Source organism: Jaculus jaculus, chromosome X (genome assembly GCF_020740685.1).
Source record: "Jaculus jaculus isolate mJacJac1 chromosome X, mJacJac1.mat.Y.cur, whole genome shotgun sequence".
Classification (NCBI taxonomy): domain Eukaryota; kingdom Metazoa; phylum Chordata; class Mammalia; order Rodentia; family Dipodidae; genus Jaculus; species Jaculus jaculus.
Window position 1 is genome coordinate 146,951,991 of NC_059125.1, and position 21,445 is coordinate 146,973,435.

A 21,445-nucleotide genomic window follows, 5' to 3' on the forward strand; every position below is an offset into this window, starting at 1 on the left:
TTGTATAATATCAAAAAAAGGAATTTCTCAATCAGTATGAGTACAGAAGTCTTGGAACAAACTGAATGGGGTTAGTGATAGCTCTTTAAATAAGAGGTTGTTCCTAGATCTTGCTGAGTTGGGGGGAGTTTTCTACAGCAGGCTCATCACAGAAGGCACACTTCTTGGGAAAATAGGTATGGCAAATCAACTGAAATTTGCTTTCAGTTAAAGCACAATGTAGTCATACTGTTCTTGGCTTTTTTGTTTTCTGAGGTAGGGTCTCACTCTAGCCCAGGCTGACCTGGAATTCACTATGTAGTCTCAGGGTGGCCTCGAACTCATGGTGATCCTCCTACCTCTGCCTCCCAACTACTAGGATTACAGGAGTGCACCACCAAGCCCAGCTTAATTTTTTTTTTTTAAGACCAATGATTCTGTGATCCTAGTTTACTCTATAGAGTAGAAAGTTTAAACTTAAAAAATAGATTAACTAATGCAGTGACTAATATATCCAGTTCTGATGTTTCCCTTTTTTTTCCTCACTGCTACTGATGGAACCTAGGACACTGCCTGAATTAATTGTCTCTGGTTGTGCTTTGAAGTTCTTACTATTTCTCTTTTCAGTCCATATGATGCCATGTGTGCCCTGAACATTGCTGCAGTGCTTTTGGGTACCAATTTTGTCAGGGTATGTTCATGTAGGCCAAGGCTCATGAGTACAAGTATGGATTTCTCCAAAAAGTTAATAAATTATGTGAAGGATGACTGACATAAAATTTAAATCACTTTGAAATACTGTACTCTACTACTATATTTCAAATTGCTTTCCATAATTCAACAGACCTGTAACTAAGTTTTAGGAACTTTTCTGTACAACAAAGTGGATATATCTGTTGCACATGAGCTATAGTTAAGGTAGAAAGTTGGAGTTATATAGATAAAAGTGGAAACTGGGGCTGGAGAGATGGCCTGGCAGTTAAGGTGCTTGCCAGCAAAACCAAAGTACCCAGGTTTGATTCCCCAGTAACCATGTAAAGATGGATACATAAGATGGTGCATGTGTCTGGAGTTAGTTTGCAGTGCCTAGTGTCCCTGGCACACCCATTCTCATGCTCTCTCTCTCTCTCTGTTTTTCTCTCAAAAAAAAAAAAAAATATTTTTAAAAGTGGAAACTGGGCTGGAGAGATGGCTTAGCGGTTAAGCGCTTGCCTGTGAAGCCTAAGGACCCCGGTTCGAGGCTCGGTTCCCCATGTCCCACGTTAGCCAGATGCACAAGGGGGCGCACGCGTCTGGAGTTCGTTTGCAGTGGCTGGAGGCCCTGGCATGTCCATTTTCTCTCTCTGTGTCTCTCTCTGTCATACTCAAATAAATAAATAAAAATGAACAAAAATTTAAAAAGTGGAAACTGGCATGTTAATTTCTGTCTGTTTATAATTTATTAAAATATATTTGCATGTTTATTTTTAAATTTATTATTATTATTAGTCATGTACACAGTGTGTATACATTCATGTTGGTACCACAGTTATCCTCCTCCCTGTCCTCCCCCCTCTGCAGGAATGTGGGTCGTGCAGTGTGGGGTTAGCCATCAGTTATGGGGAAGAGGCAGTGTCTCTGCATAATGAACCAACATGTGGCTCTAACAATCCACCCCCTCTTCTGAGAATTTCCTTGAGCCATGTTGTGTTTGTTTTAGGCCTACTTCAGTGATAAGGTCTTGAGCCTTTGTGTCTCAGGGTCTCTGGTTTGGTAGGAGTTGAGTTCTCTTTGTCTAGCTCCTTGACCCTTGTGTTGGCACTAGGTTCATCAAGAAAGCAGCACTCTTGCTCATTTCCCCAATTACCGTATGGCTTCATCTGGGACCATGGTGAGGTGTAACGGGCTGATTCTCTCCTTAGCATCTGTGTCTATCTGAAAAAAAGAAGCGAAGCCAGCACCAGATAAACGGGAAAACCATTATTACTTTAGAGAGAATTTAATAAGTGTAGGCCCTCTTGTAGCCCATGATTGGTGGGAGTTTGATAATGAAGAGTGGGCTCCTTTTTGGATATGGTTCTGACTTATTTCCCAGAACCAGCTATGGGTTCTGTTCAACTGAGGAGATCAGTTAGCCAAGTCAAGAGCAGTTGGTTACCCACCATGGCTGTGTGCCACTATTGTACTTGTGTGAGCATCACATCAGGTTAGTTGGTACTAAGTAGCTTAGACCATGAGTTGGTTGGACAGATGCTGGTCATTTTCCCAAGGTCACTCATGTATCTCCTTTTGGCACTACATGAGCTAACCTTCTGGGGACTGACTCTCTTCCAGATTCCAGCCCGGTTACTCCATTTTCTATACCAACAGCATATGGTGTCTTTGGCAGTAGGGTCTTACCATTAACCTTTGGTGAGTCATCAAGTACTCTGACAGAAATATATCATCTCTCGGGAAACCTTGTAGTTCTGTCTGACTAACAGCTCATTATGAATGTTGACTGCATGCTGGTACAGGGAGTTACAGGCCATCACCAAGGTAAAGAAGGGAGAAAAAGAAAGGTATTATAAAAGATAAAGAGAGAAGAGGGAGAGAGAGAGAGAGAGAGAGAGAGAGAGAGAGAGAGAGAGAGAGAGAGAGAGGGAGAGAGAGGGAGAGAGAGGAACAGGAGATTATTTGAACCAAGTCCCTATGTCTTCCGAACAGGCATTATTGTCTAAGTGAGAAATTAAACACCTGAATTTCACACATATGGCTCACTTGTTCCCATGTGCCACACATTTCCAAGTAGACAAGAGTCTTGCTTATAATTCAAATAAAATGGCAGTTATGATCATGTTGAAGAAAGCTCAGCTAGCATATGGTTATCCCATAGACAGAAACTTAGTTACTAAATTGTTAATAGCAATTTCTCATTTGTTAACATTAGTCAAATAATAGCCTTGGCAATAATGGCCATACCTTTGGTTCCCCTTGTATTATGTAACTAATGTTTGTATTATATATGTTTTTCCCGATAGGAATCTCAACATCTGACCCCAGGATTCACCTTACAAAGTAAGTATTTTTAAAAATTCCTTCTTAGTCCAACCATCTATGTTCTCACCTCCCTGATATTTACTACTTATTGTCATGTCATTAAAACATGAAACAACAATAAAGATGAAGTTACATTGTAATATATCTTATTAGTTCATTATTTTAATTTATCATTGATAGTGAGAAGCTATATTACTCTATATCTAGGAGGGCTGCATGTTCAGATACTAGTTTAATTCTGAAAAAAAAATCATTTGACTATAGAAACATACACAGTAATTGTTCTGTCTTTTCTGTTTAGAGTGGAGTGACCCCACAAGCAGAGCTTCCACGAAGTCAGTATCATTCAAGTCGTAAGTACCTGGGTTCTCAAACCAGGCCTCTTTAGGACATTTTGGCAAGAAAACAGCATCTCATTGCTGAGCTTATTTTCTTTTGTTCTTTGCTCTTTGAGACTATAAACATCTCCTCATATTAATGTTTCTTAGTTTAGTCAGGAAAATCAAATTTCCTATTACCTTAGTCTGTCAGTATTTAGAACAAGATAGTGTAAGGTAGGCAGCTTGTAAATAACAGAAATGCACTCTCATAGTTCTAGAGGAAAGGAAGTCAGTAAACAAGGCACAAGTGAGATAGCCATGTTTTCATTGCATTCACATGGCACAAGTGAAAAGAAGTCGTCTTAGAGTGGCTTTTATAAAGGTATTAATCTTGTTCATGAGGGACCACCCTCATGACGATATTACCTCCTAAACTATAACCTTCAGGATGGGGATTATAGCATATGAATTTTACACAAGTATGAAATTTCAGACTGAAGAACCCATGGTCAGAAAGTCACAATAAAAAGGAAGGTGGCCATCATTCATTTTTCTAATGATGTATAGATAGGCTGTGTCAACACCTGGAAGCTAAAAATAACTGTGGCAAAATGACATGAAATAAAATTAGGCAGTTTGTTTTCCACATTTAAATAGTTATTAAGTTTCATGTAATGTCAGTTACCAACAATATACTAAACAATAGTCTGTTATGGCTAACTCGGATAAGCAAGGGATGCATCTAAACCTATGTGACTGAACGTGAAATATAGTGTGGCTTGGTATGACCAGCTAACACAAGACCCCAGTATTTTCAGGTCATGTTCTATCTGTATATCAATGCCAAACAAGGGCAGCCAGGAAGAGTTGGAATAAAAGATTACTTGGTACTCCACTAAAGTTCCAAAGCCAGGTCCTGAAACTCACTAATACTGTCTTCATTTTTTATTAATGTCATCTGAAAGAGGAGTTTGTAGAAACCAATTTCCTCAGATTAACTATTGTAGGTTTTTTTTAATATCCATTTGTTCAAGAGTGTACCAAGGGAGTATTTCTCTCATAACTTCTTTCCTTGGTGATAATAGAAAATGGAAGTCAACTTTTCTGTGTGTATAAAACTGTATACTTGAAATTTTTCAAAATGAAATAATTTGTGACTCACAAGTGGCCTAATAATGCTCTTGAAATGAACTGCTCACCTTTTGGAAGATCATGAATAATTGCATAACACACCCAGGAATGACTCCAAATAGAAAAAGGCTTTGACACAGTCCCTGATGCTTCAGTTCCACTTCTTTAGTTTTTCTGGCATGCCTTTTAATTGAAAGTTCAACTTCAAAAACCAAGAGTCCTCCTCAATTTTACAGTGCAAGAAAAAATAATAAACACAACCATGACTTTGTTTTAAGGACAAATTTATGTAGAAACAGAAATAAATATCATCTTGGATATTTTACATTTAATTGTTTCCATTAATCCCACACATAAGTTATCCTCCCCCCTTGTTATTGTAGTGAAGAATAATATTATCCTATACTGCCACTCTTACTTTACTTCCTTCCACTACAAACTCAGTAAAACATACAAATATACACATTAAAAAGTCAATGCAGGTTTGTAAACATGGAAAAATACAAAATTACACTTTCTTGTATAAAATTATCTTATTCTGAAAGCATGAATACTATGATCCTACTGTGAAATATGCAGCTTTCCATATATACCACAGAAGTCAGGAGTCTAGTAGTCCGTAGCTAATAGAAATAAACTTGTCAATGATGGTTTATAGTTAGAAGGTGCATTTCATTTCAGAGAACAGCACATTAGACTATCATGGTATATAGTGTATAGTTTATAAGACTAAAATTCTCTATATGAAGACTTAGCAAAACTTGAAAATACCAAGGGCAATTGATGAATGGCCTCTGTTTTTGGCAGTTCAATCTAAAGTCCAAGCACTGATACAGATTATAGCAGTAATAATTACCTTCTTAAGGTAGCATATGGGTGGAACACAAGGTAAATTTACATTTTCATGGAGATTTTTTAAAATTTTATCTCCAAAATCATGATCAATTCAGCTATTACTATTATTCCACCATGTTTTACCATAGTGCACACTTAACCCAGCTTCTATTATTTTTCATTTTGCAGAGTAATCCTCCAGGTGATTAAAACCATTCTGGATGTAGACAAATAGCTGATGTGTATTACTTGATGAAAAGCCACTTCTAAATCAGTCAGGCTATGAGAAGACACCCACTCAATGCCAACAGATGTGCAGGGCATGTGCCCTACCACTTAGTTCAGTGATGAGAAATTATAGCTGTGTAAAACAGAATCCCTTAATTGCTGAGACAGTCCATTCATTTTCGTGATCTTGTCTTGTTTACCTTGGTTGACAAGATGCAGATCTTCCTCTCAAGTGTGCATTGTTTATAAGAACTTTGTGCAAGGGCATAAAGCCTACAAACATTGGACCTGGTGGGTCTGAGCATAGGCTTGCAACTACTCAGTCTTCCTCTTTGTTCTTGACATTTGCTGCTCTCTCTGGGCCCAAGCCCAGCACATGGCTGGCCTTAGGGGGAACTGGATATTTTCCCACTCACTCAGTATACTTTGTTGACATGCAGTGCCTTTTATGGGGTGTCCATCTGTCAATATCCTACCTGCTCCATCTGGATCTCTACATGCTCATGAGGCAAAACAATTGCACAGTTAGAGGCCTGTGCTTGAGACTCTACCCCATTCCACAGCAGTTTTACTTAGGAGAAAACACTGACCTAAGATGTAAAAATGCAGGTCTAAATCACAGAGGTTTTTGTCTCTATTTTAATATGCATATTAAATCCATTGAGATAAATTTAACAACAATGAACAATTTTGTATACTCATATATAAATTTTCCAGACTTTAAATGTAAGTATATGCTAATAAGTAATTCTAACAACATAAAAGCACATTTGACTTTTATAGTTTCTGAGTATAGAAGACACAGCAGTCAGACTCCCCTATGTAAAGTCCTTTATAATAATAATAAAAAATAATATTAATAATAATATAAGAACAGCCTCTGTTATTCTGATTTGTGATCTCTCTCTCTCTATACACACACACACACACACACACACACACACACACACATATATATATATATATACATACATACATACATACATACATACATACATACATGTTCTTGGAAATGTCCTCATCCATATCTTCTCAATCCAATGACGTCTCTACTGTCCTCCAAAAATGGCTTTTGTCCCCAAAATAAGGATAAGGCCCAAGTTTAAGTTCAAATTATATCTCTCAGAGATATAGAATTGTATATTTGTACAGGAGTATCATATCCATTGTATTCCTAACATATATATTTGATTCAGGTGTAAGATCCTTGCTCTCAGAGGACATAGCAGACATCAGGTTACTTTGTAGTTCCTCGAGGATTAAGAGAAGAGAAAAACAAACCAAAACAATGATCTTGGATTTTCTTGGTTAAGTTGTATGACTTCATCTAATTGGATGTAGTATCTTGCTAGTTACTTGCCAATACAGTAGCTTTACTATTTGAGTTTCATGAGTCATCAAAAAACTTCAACTCTCCAAACAAATAAGTAAAAAGAGAAAAAGATATGATATATTCAGTGGCCCTAAGAAGAATATTTAGACATCAATGAACTCATTCAGCCTTTGACTCCAGTTAGGTTTGCAAGTACTATTGAGAAAATAGCTTCTCCAGATATCGAGTTCCTTTTTTAAAATTTTATTTATTTATTTATTTGAGAGTGACAGACAGAGAGAGAAAGAGGCAGATAAGATAGAGAGAGAGAGAGAATGGGCATGCCAGGGCCTCCAGCCACTGCAAACGAACTCCAGATGTGTGCGCTCCCTTGTGCATCTGGCTAACGTGGGTCCTGGGGAATCAAGCCTCGAATCGGGTTCCTTAGGTTTCACAGGCAAGCGCTTAACCGCTAAGCCATCTCTCCAGCCCATCGAGTTCCTTTGTTAACCTTGGTTATTAGCATTTGGACTTTGTTCAACTGGAAACCAACCAGAACCCCTCTTACCTAAGCAGCTCTATATTTTTAAGTCATGGTATTGAGAAGTCTAGATAGTTTCCACACAAGGCCCAATATAAAGGCAGATGTAATCATAATACTTTTTCTTTTGCCATAAAATTAATCCTTCTACTTATACTATTAGCTACATGCTTGAAAACATCAACCATGGGTCCAGCGATTTGATGACAGGTTATATAGAGTCAGATTGGATGTGGTCATCCTCAGTTTTCTTGTGGGCTGTTAATATGCATATTATAGGAACAAATGCTTGGGCATAGTTCTAGATAAGAAGAAAGGGAACTATGCTTTATCAGGAATGATAGAAATCTCAAACAACAACCATTGGGCTATTGAGCACATGTACCAGCCATCCTAGTAGTGTTCCATGGCATTGCCACTGCACACATGAAAACAATGAACCTAGAATACAGTCTCACTCCTAAAGTGTGTGGAGGCCAATTGGAAGACAACCTAACTATGCAAAGTTACACGGGGACATTTTAGCTACAAACCAACCAAAGAATTAAGTAGCAGGGTTCTTTGGTGAGAATGTTGGTGAGTAGATTGAGAGAATAGGGATTTACATCCTCTTTTCCCACTGGGCTCTCGTTCCACATTGGATCTGATGAGTTCAAGGATTTATTACACAAAATTTGATATTTTGGGACTGGAGAGATGGCTTAGAGGTTAAGTGCTTGCCTGTGAAGCCTAAGGACCCCGGTTTCGAGGCTCAGTTCCCCAGGACCCACGTTAGCCAGATGCACAAGGGGGCGCACGCGTCTGGAGTTCCTTTGCAGCGGCTGGATGCCCTGGCGCGTTCATTCTCTCTCTCTATCTGCCTGTTTCTCTCTCTGTCTTCACTTTCAAATAAATAAATAAATAAAATAATTTTTTTAAAAAATTGATATTTTGGCCAAGGTGTGACGCTGCACATTTCTGTAATCTCAATAACTTGCAGGTCTGAGAAAGAGGTTCTGTAGGTCAAAGTCATCCTCAGCTATATAGGGAATACAAGGCCAACCAAGGATACCTGAGTTCATATCTCAAAAGAGAGAGAGGGCTGGAGAAATGGTTTAGAAGTTGAGTGCTTGCCTGTGAAGCCTGAGGACCCTCCTGGTTTGAGGCTCGATTACCCAGGACCCATGTTAGCCAGATGCACAAGGGGGCGCATGTGTCTGGAGTTCGTTTGCAGTAGCTGGAGGTCCTGGCGCACCCATTCTCTCTCTCTCTCTCTCTCTCTCTCTCTCTCTCTCTCTCTCTCTCTCTCTGTCGCTCTCAAATAAATAAACAAAAGAAGAAAGAGAATGAGAGAAGGGAGGGACGGAGGAAGGGAGCAAGGGAGCAAGGGGAAGGGTCATCATAATAGGCAAATTTTTAACCTGAATATAAAATTTTAAGGAGACTAAGTAGTGTTGGTTGGTGGACTATTTCTCACAAGAAATTACACCTCTCTGCTTTGGAACACAGAAAAATAGATCAAAATTGTTTTATTTAGCTACAATATCATCATCTCTATATTTCTCACCAAATGTTATGAAGATTTCATTACCATAGAGAGTTGAAGGATTATGAGAATTTTTTGTATCTAGATGCTATAAAACCAATACATCAAAACATTATTTCTTAGATGAATTCTCAATTTTTTTAAGAAGAAAACTTCTCCCATTCATTGCAGCTCTGACCAATCTTCTGCCAAAACTCTCATCATAGAAAACATTTCTTTTGAGAATTTTATCTGAATTTTATGCACTAGGCTGCCTTATTGCTGAGTAATATGCTACTCTCCAACAATTTCAGATATTCTTTCCCAAGAAGAGGTTTTGCCTGCTACTTAAATGTAATTTAGTAGCAAAACTACATGTAATGTGGCAGGGAAATGTTATTTTCTTAATCAGGTTATTCTTAATCAAAATACATGATTTGTTACTTAGAATTGGGTAATATTGATAATTACTTTCTGTTAGCCAAACTAATTCTCCTGATAAGCTAGTAGTCTTGGCAACTTTCTAGAGTTTCAGCTATTCTGACTCTTAAACCGAAAAATATTCTAACTTTTGCTTTTAACCTGCCTGGTACTCCTTGTATGTCAGAGCTTTCCAACTTTTCCTAAAGACTTAATATGTTTTTGGAAGTTCTCCACTACATCAGGGACAGCCACCTGGGAGTAGAGAAAACAAAATTTGGCAGCCTGTTCAAGCTGTGAATTAAAGGTAATTCACAGTTTGAAATGAATCAGCATGAGGTCCTTAAGAAGAGTAATCAGACATCAAGAGGATTTTATGTTGAGAGTTGTATATTGGCTAATGTGACAACAAGCAATATTGGCATTTGGAATGTTCACACCAAGCAGCGTGGAAGCTGCTGAGGCTTGATGGGTGCCAAGACTGAAGACTGGGCTCCTTCAAAAGGAGCTGTTGATTTTCACTTCCAGTACACAAGCTAAAATCCTGAATCTTTTTATTCCCTTCATGCAGTTGAAGTATCATATTTGATTTCTATGGAGCTGTTCATGGGCCCAAGACTGTGGTAGGATTCATATGTTTCAGGTGTATTTTAAGTTACTAATTGAAAAGTGTGCCTCTCCCTCCCTCCCTCTCTCTCTCTCTCTCTCTCTCTCAGAAAATGTGAATATTGACTCTACCTGATTAGCATTCATATCCTTGATCATTTATTTATTCATTCAGTCATGATTTCTTTCATTTTGCTAAATCTGCATTCAGCTCCTACTATATATAAGGCACTGATACAGACAGTATAACTTAGCATAAAATGCTATACATCCTTCTATCAAGGGATTCATAACCTGAGAAGATTAATCTTGTACTTGACAACACCAGTAATTTAACTAATTCATACATTGCGACCCTCCTATGTGCCAGATGTTTCCCATGCATACTTTGTCCTTAAGATCAGCCCAAGGGATTCATCATCATTACAAACACAGAAACCAAAACTTAGAGTCTTTGAGTAAATTGCTCAGAGTTCCACACATGCAAAGGGTGGAGCTGCCAGGCGTGGTGGTGCATGTCTTTGATCCCAGTGCAGAGGTATGAGTTTGAAGCTAGTTTAGGATTGCAGAGTGAGTTCCAGGTCAGTCTGGGCTACAGTGAGACCCTACTTCAAAAAAGAGAGAGAGAGAGAAAGAAAGAAAGAAAGAAAGAAAGAAAGAAAGAAAGAAAGGAAGGAAGGAAGGAAGGAAGGAAGGAAGGAAGGAAGGAAGGAAGGAAGGAAGGAAGGAAGGAATGCAGGAAGGAATGTAGGAAGGAAGGAAGGAAGGAGAAGGAAGGGAAGGAAAATAAAGAAAAACAGAAAAGGAAGGAAGGGTGGGGCCGAGAGTGGGGTGGCCCTGTGGCCCAGCGTTTGCTCTTTGTACACTGTAGCCTGGCTTTGTCACTTCGGAGATAGTCATACTTATTTGAAATTATCTTGCCCAGGCATCAGATCAGAGTTGACTGATTTCAATTCATACCTACATAGCAGCCACAAGTTTCGCTGAAATTAGAGTGCTCAAGAGCACTACTGAGTTAATTCTCACATACACTGCTGAAACTGCACATGACAGTGGTGAAACTCTGTAGGCAGATTCTGCTTCTGCTCAGAGCCTGCGCACAGGTTGCATCATCAGGAATATCAAATGTCCCCCACAGGGATGCTGAAGGATCTTTGCCTGCAAGGGCTTACATCATCATGAAAAATCCATGTAAGATTGATTGTAGTGGCCTGTGATAGGAACAACGTTTCTCTCCAGCCATCTCCGTTTGGCCGGATTCAAGTGAAATGAAGAGAGTTATTTGGGCCTGCTTTTAGGAGAGGGTCATCAATCACCTTTCATGCTTACCAACTTGTTTTATAATTGGAAAATTGTTTGATATCTTCATGGTAGAATTTTTTAAATATCCACATCTGTTATCAACCACAGTGCCATATTTCTATGTTTTCCTCCATGTTTATTTCTAGTACCTAGGAATGAAGCATATAATACTGGTAGAATACTCTGAGTTAATAAAGAAGAGATCAGGGCTGGAGAGATGGCTTAGCGGTTAAGCGCTTGCCTGTGAAGCCTAAGGACCCCGGTTCGAGGCTCGGTTCCCCAGGTCCCACGTTAGCCAGATGCACAAGGGGGCGCACGAGTCTGGAGTTCGTTTGCAGAGGCTGGAAGCCCTGGCGCGCCCATTCTCTCTCTCTTCCTCTATCTGTCTTTCTCTCTGTGTCTGTCGCTCTCAAATAAATAAATTAAAAATTAAAAAGAAAATATTTTTAAAAAAATAAAGAAGAGATCAGCTTTAAAATAAATTCTGTTACATAATTGAAGTTAATGTTGTGATAACACACACACACACTGTGTTCCAGCATATTAGGACTTTCTAAAACTGTCTGATCTAAGGAGATGTATGTGCTCATGTGCACACTTTTTCAGTTATTAGATTGTAAAATGCTAGCATCAGAGATGCTCTCCAAATTATCATGAGTGATAATTTTAAACCACTTTCATATACTCTGTTAGCTTATGAGATCAATGGAGTGGTTCTGTCACAGAGCCAGGAGGTGAAGTTACCTGCCCCAATTCTCCTCCTTAGGGAGCAACAGAGTTGGGATTATGACAGAGGTTACTACTTGCCCATTGGAATATGCTACCTTGTCATCAGATTCCACAGATGGCTGCAGGGTCAGTGTTTGCCATTCAGAATCGTATTAAGTATCTTAGCTCAGACATCTGCACCTGTGTACATTCAGCTATGCATGCAAACAAGCATACATTCACATGCACATATACACATTCAAAAAGTAACTAATATTTGCAATATCTAGTATCTGCCTAGGTTAGGCTATCTAGATCTTGAAAAGGCCATCTAAATTACTCCAAAGTCATTTTCATAAATCATATGGTACAAAAAGAAAGAAATTAAAATCTATATGATCAATATGTTTGAGTAAGTATAGTCAATACTTCTAGAAGATACTGTGCACTGTGGCAAACGTTTTCAAACATGAACAATTCCATCTTCACCTACCTTTACCCGACAGATATTATCATATCAGCTGCACCATCACTCCTGTGATGGCCCTTCCAGGGCATTTGTGGCTACATAGTCAAAGCTTGGTGCTCTTTGGGATGGGGATTTCACTGGCTTGCATATTTGGTCACATAGCATTGTTGTAATATTCTAAGAGCTATATATGGTTTAACTAACTTATATAGAAGGAAATATAATTTCAGAAAAATTAGATTCTTGCTGAAAAATCACAAAACTGCTTGTTAAGGGAGGTGAAATTTCACTCCAGGATGCAGGAATTCAGAACTCAAACATCTTGTGGTAGAACATATCTATCTTCCCCATTAAAGTTTCAATTGCACTATCATCATTAAGTATAGGTGAATATAGCAAAATAACCCTTCTAATCATTTATATTTTGTGGTACTGTATGTTTTCCAAACATTTTGTTATATTTGCTGCATTGATCTCTCCTCAGTTCTCTAGGATGGAAGTCATGAGGAGCATCATCACCTAGCTAGAAACAACACAAAGACCACAACTATGGCATCTACTTCCTGAGGGGATGGTTCAAATCCCAGCTCCCTAACTCCTGTGTCATATAACTTGATGAATTCACTTGGCATTTTTTTGAGCTTCCACTTTTTCCATATCATAAAACAGAAATGATATATTTCCCAGAAGCTTCAGTGGGTTGCAATATCATCAGTTGAGCCTATGCCCATACTTTTCAGTCAACTATTCACAAAGTTATCTCTCCATGCTACAAAGGAGAGGGTGAGTCATACTCAGCTGGCTTCAATGAACTGTCCAAGCTAGTTGCTCAGTCTCAACAAACTTAGCTTCTCATTTAGTGCTCTTTTTGCTAATGTTCAATATCATTTCCAACACGTTTTGCTGATGTGCTTTGAATAGAAGGATGAGCTATCAGAGAGCAACAGATTTAAATCAATAATTCTATGTACCATTCTTCTCCTAGTTATAGATTCCCAGCATGTTACTCGATATTTTACAGTGTTCCAAAGAGAGTGCATTTTACCACTCAGTTAGACCAATTATTGAGTTTAATACCTTCAATACTTGCAGATAAATTTGAAGAATTTAGGGGAAAAATTCTTAGTTTTTACAAGCTCAGTGCCATACAGAACAGAATTTGGAGTTAGGTCCTACTTTTATCTTCATACTTTTTTGCAGTGCTTTTTTCATTCTAAGATTGAAGAGGACCTAAAACTGGTGACCTGTCTTGTCCTTTCCTACTAGATTAAAATTCCAGGTTGCTACTATGGTTACCATACCTTGAATATTAGACCCTGGCAGAATCACTAAGTAATTTCAAAGTTCAATGATGCCATGAACTTTGATGTAAGATTTCTTACAACTGTCTGTGAGAGTACCTTAATGGAAATCATCTGCATGTCCATTGACCAGAAAGAGTTGGTGTGTACTGGGGAGAAGATAAAAAGACATTATATCCTGATAGATTTTTAAAAACTTTTTTTTAAAAAAAAAATGGCTGCAGTTGGAAGCAAAGCTGTTTTCTGCATGAAATTTAAATCAACGTCAGCTCAATTATGCTATTCAGAAACAACTGTGGTATTCAGTATCCTTGGTGGCAGGAAGCCAAGATGCACAGTAAGGATATAAAGATGGTCAGAGAAGATACTGATGGGGTTATATTCCAACCAAACCCTAGCAACAATAGGATATACAAGGAAGTTTCTTTCAAAGAATTGATTGCTGGTCCCGGGTTTGTGGGCCAATGGGGAACAATTTCAGGCCAGAAATGATTTTACACAGAGGAAGTTAGAATACTCCTTCACACAACAGATATCAAATATTAATCCTCTTAAGCCATATCAGATAGCTAGAGTTATGAGGTCTGAGCCATGGGAACTCTCTTCCTCTAGAAGTGGGAGAATACCTTCTAAAGGATAGTTCTGTCTGAGAGGTTGGAACAGAATTGTCTCTCACCTAGCTTGAGAGTCTCTTCATTCTAGCTTGGTGAGTCTGGGTCCTGAAGAGATTATATTACTGACAACTGAACAGTGATATTCCTCCTAACCTATGGGATGTCCATAAATGTTCAGCAAGCCAACACCACCAGTCTTCTACCTATGCATATGTCAGGTATCAGCATTTGTGTATCTCTTGGCATAACAGGTGCACACCTTAGGAGTTCTTGCATGAAAGGCATAGTATCCACTTATCTGCTACCTCAGCAACTGACACAAGCGTGCCACACAGTAGATAATCAGAAAAATATACTGACTGTGAGTTAGGTAGTAAAAGAATGATCTAGAAAAAGTGTCAACTATCCTGTTTTAATAAGTTGATAAAGTTCATTCTTATATTTACTAGCATATTAAAAAGAAAGCAACCTAAGAAATGTGCATGCATTCATATTCCTTTTTATATGTCCATGCATTTGTGTGACTGGAAAGTATGCATTGTGGAAGCCAGCTAGATAGCTTGTAGACCCAGAATGCTTAGGTTCAAATAGAACCTCCACCACCTTTTAGCCATGTGATCTTTGGCAAGTTACATAACATCTCTATTACTTATTTTTTTCATTTACAATACAAAGGATAGTAAAAGCACCTACATCATAGGATAAAATGATTAAAAAACTTAGCATAGCATCTGGTGCTTAGTTCTTAGTAAACATTAACTAGTGTTATTGATTATGCCATGACTAACATGGGCACCATTATAAGTCTTCTGAGTGAATGCTATTATACTATATTGCCATTTTTTAGCCACATTGGGAGTCTTCTCATTGCCTGACATGTCCTTCAGTTGGAGAAAGGGATCTCCGGGATAAGCAAACCTGGACCACACTGCACATTTCCTCTACTAAGTGTGTGCCCTAGTAATGAAGGTTATAATCAGGAATGGCTAGGGTATCTTAAACATAAACACTTCTAGTAATAGACAAATTCTTCCCCTTCTTGGAGCTCAATGGAGTACCTTACCACTGTCAATATTTAACTTTTATTTATAGTTTCTTGTTAGAAAATGAAAGGTTGAACTTATTAGTTGTTAAACATTATGCTAGATAGTTTATATCCATTATTTAATTGATGAATCACAGCTCACTGGCATATTGGCACACCTATTACCTGAATTTTGCTCATGAGGATGACATTCAAGAATTAAAACTAAATACTTGTCACCAATAACACTTAATCTATAACTTAGTCCCATGTCTCCTAGACTTCAGAAAAAGTCCACTTAAATTGGCCTTCTTGCCTGCCCATAGGCTCGCCAAACCTAGAATCCACTTGGACTCAATTGTCATTGGCAGTGGCAACATGTCTTTAGAGGTAACATAGGGAGGAAAGAGGGAATAAGGACATTCTTTGTTCTTGGTTCCCAGGATAGCATCTCATTATAAAAATCACCACTGGAATAATTTTCTGAGTCATAATTGTTGATTGCTTGGTTCATATATTTGTGAATGACTACTTTTGAAATAGCATAATAAGCACATTGCCAGTTTTCTAATGAGGTGGAACGGAGCTTTTTCTGAAATCCCAGTTCTTTGCATGCATAAGGGAAATCATTTGGGTAAAGAAAAGTGAATAAAATCTCATTCTGTGAAATAAACATTCTATTCCCTTGCCTAGACATATCATTCCTGATGCTCCGTATCTACTCCTGTTTCCTTGTTCTAAAAAAGGCATTTCAGGCTCTGCCTTTAATTATCATAAGGCTTGACTATGAATCCCCTGAGAAATAAGCTCATTTTTGCTGGGAGGGAAAATAAAATAACACTTAAATAGGTCTTAAAAATAAGAATGGAATCTCAGAAGACACACATTGTAAAACACACTGTATATCAAAATATGTAAGTACATAGTTGTAACGGACTTAGTAAACATATTGCTGAGTGAACTATGAAAAATAATCCACTAAAGTGTGATTTTCTTTACTCATAAGTACTGAGTAAAGAGACTATTGCCATAAAGTAGATATGCACTGTTTAAAAATATTTGTGTGGATTTTAGTGTATTTTCTTGAGGCCCAATAGAATATTTTTCTTCTCTTACTGGAAAATGTACATTGTAAGGAACTTATCTAAGAGTAGGGGTATAAAATGTTTCTATGAGACAATGATTTCTGAGCAAACAAATGGTTTTAGCAAATTGATTCTGGATGTGACATAAGTTAAATTTCTCAAGTAGAATCAATACTAATTCAGCTAAATATTTCCAATCTCTCATAAAACTTTAGACTTCACAACCATTTAGTCCACTAATACTAGATTTCTTTAAAAAGCATAAAAATGAAAGTAAAATGATGTAAATAAGCCAACTCAAATGTTCTAAACCAGTTTATTGTTAAGCTCTTAGAAACTATGTAAACGGTGGAGTTACCAGTGCTTGTTACTAAGTGTACATCATGGCATTGCTTTCATTTAAGTTTATATATCTGAACTAAAAATAACTTGGATATTAAAAACATATGTAAATGAGGTTTATTGTCTTTTAATACTTTGTAGAAAAAAAAACTGTGATGCGATGTGTTAAAATGAGAAATGAGATGATGAGATGATTTATTATGCACATTAGACAATTTAAAACATTTCACGTTCAAAACCATTGAAGAGTTTCCCAAATTTTAACATATAGGATAAAACTATTTTCTTAGTTTAATTTCAATAATGTAAATGGTTGATATATGGAAAGTTCCAAAGCATTGCTTCCTACTAGTAAAACTTCACTGCCTCTTCCAAAAAGAAGGCATAGAGAAAAGTAGATGAATTATGGGAATCTCTGAAAAAAATACACCAGCAAACACATGTCCGACTTGTCATGGTATATCTTGGCTGCAGGGCATCTATCACTGAATGATTATAATGCATATGCTTACATGGAAAAGCAAAAGAAAAGACAAAGACAAGTTTTCCCACTTGATTTAAATCTGCCATCAAAATTCTAGCATATATTTCCAAACATATGTAAGGATAATTTTTCACCCTTAAAAAGAATCTTTTAATTTAAAAATTATTCACTACAGGTTTCCTCCAAATAGTACATTCATCCCATGCATTTACAATATGGCTAAGTTTCCAAAACATCAATTTACATGCATTTTCCAGAAATAAATCTATTGTGCAAAATGATTCTTACTTGTTTAAGGTTATTTTTAAAAGTCTATTTTTATTGGAGTGCCTGGTTTATAGAGTTTAGTCATCATTAATATTAATTTTTTATAGTCCACTAGCTTTTGTGAACACAAGTAGAGATGATGGAGATGCCACAGGCTGCCTCAGAGGTAGGTCTATAATGCTCATTCATAATTAGCGAAATGCTGTATTTCAGCAGCAGTCAATCAAACACGGCCTTGTTCTTGTTCTCATGGGAACCTAATCCTTCAGCCCCTTCTTTCCCCTTAAATTTGCCTGGCTCACAGACACCTTCCTTGAGCTAAAAATCGAACAATAAATTAGTGAGAAAATTACAGTTGTTTTCAGGATTGTGATTTGATATAGATGGAATGTATTTTTTAGTGTGCAGAATATCATGGCCAATTTCAAATACAGAGATCAGAAACAGGAGGTGTGGTATGGCATCTTTCAGAAACAAAAACTCACTAAATAATCATAGGGGCTACTGGAGAAATATTGCCTGGAATCACAATTTTTAATGGAGTAAAATGTCACTGGAAAGGGACCAGGGCTAAGCTGTGCAGCATTGCTTAATGTCTCTGTGCCCACAAAATATAAGTGAATATTGAATACAGAAGACACACTTCATTCTTTCACAGTAATGTGTTAAATAAAGTGAGGGATAGGACTGGTTTTCAGAGCAATTGTTTTCAATCTTTGTTGGTGAGAGGGGCCAAGCATATAGGAATTTCTACTGCACTTCTTAGATTGATGTGTATTCTCTTCTACAAAGCTTTCTTTGGGAATCATCTTTTTCTGCATGAAAATGAATATCCCCTAAAATAAGTTCAATTATTTAAGGTTCTGGCCCCAATAGCAAAGATAAAAATGCTTTTTAAATTTTCATATGAAATTCAGATTTAAACTTTCACCAAGGATATTTGTGAACTGATTAAACAGGATTGATCCTGCCCATTTTACTTAGGGAGCACTAATTTCATACTTTATAAATGTGATTGTCCCAAATACTTTCCATGGACAATTTTAACTTTTTCACATTAAAAAGGAAAGGTCTATTCTTGTTGTTTGTGACTACCAGGAAGGTCAACAGAAAGGTTGTATTATTGTATGCCTGGGTATTATTTAATGAATTTAATACATTGACTCTCATCTAATATAAGGATTTTATTGTTTCTTAAAAGCCATCCTTTATTAATATAAAATAACTTTCCTTGAAGTTTCTGTGCTATATTATCTTATCTATGCCCCACTACTCATGTGAGGATTTGAGAGAAATAAAATCATAAGGGAAGAAAATAACCTTGCTTTTCATTCAGTTATGTGTATGTATAAGACAAAATTATTTTAGATATAAAATATCTAGATTTGCTCTTCCTACATGTTTCACCATGAAATATTTTCATTTAAGTATTAATTTTGTATTTGATTTTCTTCTTCTCCACCAAAAGAGGAGAATTATGATATATGTTTGGGAAACCATGGGCTAAAGTAAAACCTAAAAATTATTTTTATCTTACAAAATCTTTGAAACTTTAACATGCTAATGTGTACTTTGTCTCTACAAAACAAGTATAGAATATGAAGTATTACCCTACCTGACTTGGCAATAGAACTTGTTTCCCAGAATACCAACCAAGGCCATGAAGAGTAGTTTGGGTCACACCAATGCAGAAACTGCATCATTACAGAGTTTCTGTGTCTTCAATACGTACCTGCAGCGTGGATGCTCATTACTTTTTATCTGTCCAACTTCACTCCACCTTTCCTATAGTTATCTCATCGGATCAGAAAGTCTACTTTAAAGCAGTCCCTTTCAGGGACTAAGAGAAATCATACAAAATTTGCATGATAAAGTCACTTGGGCTTTAATTTTGCATTGGTAATATAGAAAGTGTTCTGAAATTCTAGAAACTTTCCTCAGGTGACTTCTTTTGTATAGAAACCCTTGTCTGCTTACTTTTATAGTTGTTTTTTTTTTTCCTGTTTCCTTACTTTTTACACTTTTCTTCCAGACCACCTGCAACTGTACATTCTCTCTTGGGCAGTTTCCTATCATCTTCCCGCACTACGGGGATAAAGAATGACTGAATAGAGAAAACGAATGCTTCATTCTCCCTGAACAGTGTGGGGAGATAATTTGTTACCATGTTTTATAAAACTAGGGACTGAATGTGCTTAGGAGATTTTTTTTTTAATTAGACATTACTGAGAGAGATAATAGTCCTATTATCTCTGTGACTTTCCAGACCATTTGGAATGCTGGCTTTATTGAAAATGCAGTAATAAAGTCAACTCTCAAACCTAAACACGTGGATTGTCCACTTCAAATTGTATCTTCCTTAGCTGGTATTATGAAGCCACCCAGTCTAGCTTACAGCAGCTTTACCCTACCCCTGGGGGAATGTGCTTTTGGAATGCAAGCTCTCCTAACACTAGACTATGGGGAAGGGAGAATTAACGGAGGAGTGTCATGTCACATACAATCCAGAGCCCAGAGCAGAGAAGTCCCAATTTTGCTTTGGTTTTCAGCAAAAGTAATCCCTCTTATATATCCAAATCTTGTTTTCATCAATGTACTTTCTTGATAAACATCCCCTATTTATGAACTGCTCATGCATGAGCACTCCTCTGTCACTTCTTCTTAGCACCATGGTGCCTTTTCAGTCATCCCTAGGTCACTGCCATCTGGAAAGAGAAGGTTCTGTAACCAAAAGTGAGAGTGACATTAATATATTGGTATGAACATTAAGAGAAGTGTTTACTGGGCAGTTTGGTGAGCTTAGTATATACATTTAGCCAGACATCAGCATACGTTACACCCCTAGGGCTCATGACTACCCCTATTGTAGGTTTTCAGTATCAGAGATGTATTCACTCCCATGGAGTGGGTCTCCAGTCCAATTATAGGGTAGTTGGTTTCCCCCATAACAGGTATGCCACTATTGTACCCATTGGCTTATTTAGTCTGGCTGGCCAAACATGATGTTTGCAGTGTCTACTGTTGTGTATCTTCACTGGTGATTTCTGTCTCTCCCATTGAACTGCATGCAGCATGGCTTTTTCCAGCTTTCTGTCAGCTGGTCTACATGGAGGAGGTTTTCAGCTCAACTCCAGCAGGATTTCTCAGTGACCTTGCAGCCCGAGTATATGGAGTCTTCAGCACTAGGGTCTTATTATCTATTTATTCTTTATATTTATTCTCAATGTATACTTGATATTAATAATATGTATCTTAAGGAGATATATATATATATATATATATATATATATATATATATATATATATGGAGGGAGAGAGATGATTTAGTGATTGTATTTTGACAAGATTACAAGTACTAATTTATATAATGAAAGACAAAGTATTGAAAGCATTTATGGGATTAATTTTTACTTTTTATTTTCTCTTTGATCATTCTCAGTGCTTATATACATGTTCTAGAGACTTTTTGTGCAAATGTCCCTTCATCTCTAAACATAAAGCACGAAACTTAGTTGTAGAAGAATGACACTTAAAATAAGAAATAACAAGTGCTGGAGAGATTGCTTAGTGATTAAGGTCCTTGCCTGCAAAGCCTAAGGACCCAAGTTTGACTCCCCAGTACTCACATAAGCCAGATGCACATAGTGGCGCATGTGTGTGGAGTTTGCTTATAGTAGCTGGAGGCCCTGGCACACCCATTTTCTCTCTCTCTCTCTCTCTCTCTCTCTCTCTCTTTCTCATTAAATGAATAAAATTAAATAAAAAAAACAAAGATGAAAAGACATATACTGCTGAAGTGTTGATTTGATTTATGGTTTGCATCTTCCTTCCTTGAGGTTTGAAGTGACTCATGAAAAATGGTCAAAAGTCACCCATCTAATCTAGCTAAATTCATTGCCCACACAATCAACCTGTTATTAGATTATCATAGTTACTTGGTTTAGGAAATCACCATT

At 37.3% G+C, this 21,445-nt stretch overlaps 1 protein-coding gene across 6 annotated transcripts in view; it reads left to right on the forward strand.

Annotated features, from left to right (window-relative positions):
* Positions 1-21,445, forward strand: part of Aff2 (AF4/FMR2 family member 2) — a 551,228-nt gene that overhangs the window by 365,355 nt on the left and 164,428 nt on the right. For 4 of the 6 annotated variants that reach the window (XM_045140221.1, XM_045140222.1, XM_045140224.1 and 1 more), the window contains 2 exons: positions 2,979-3,015; positions 3,299-3,350. In XM_045140221.1, the coding sequence (XP_044996156.1) occupies positions 2,979-3,015; positions 3,299-3,350 (89 nt within the window). The remainder of the gene's footprint in view (positions 1-2,978; positions 3,016-3,298; positions 3,351-21,445) is intronic. The other 2 variants (XM_004668938.2, XM_004668939.2) reach the window with 1 other exon arrangement.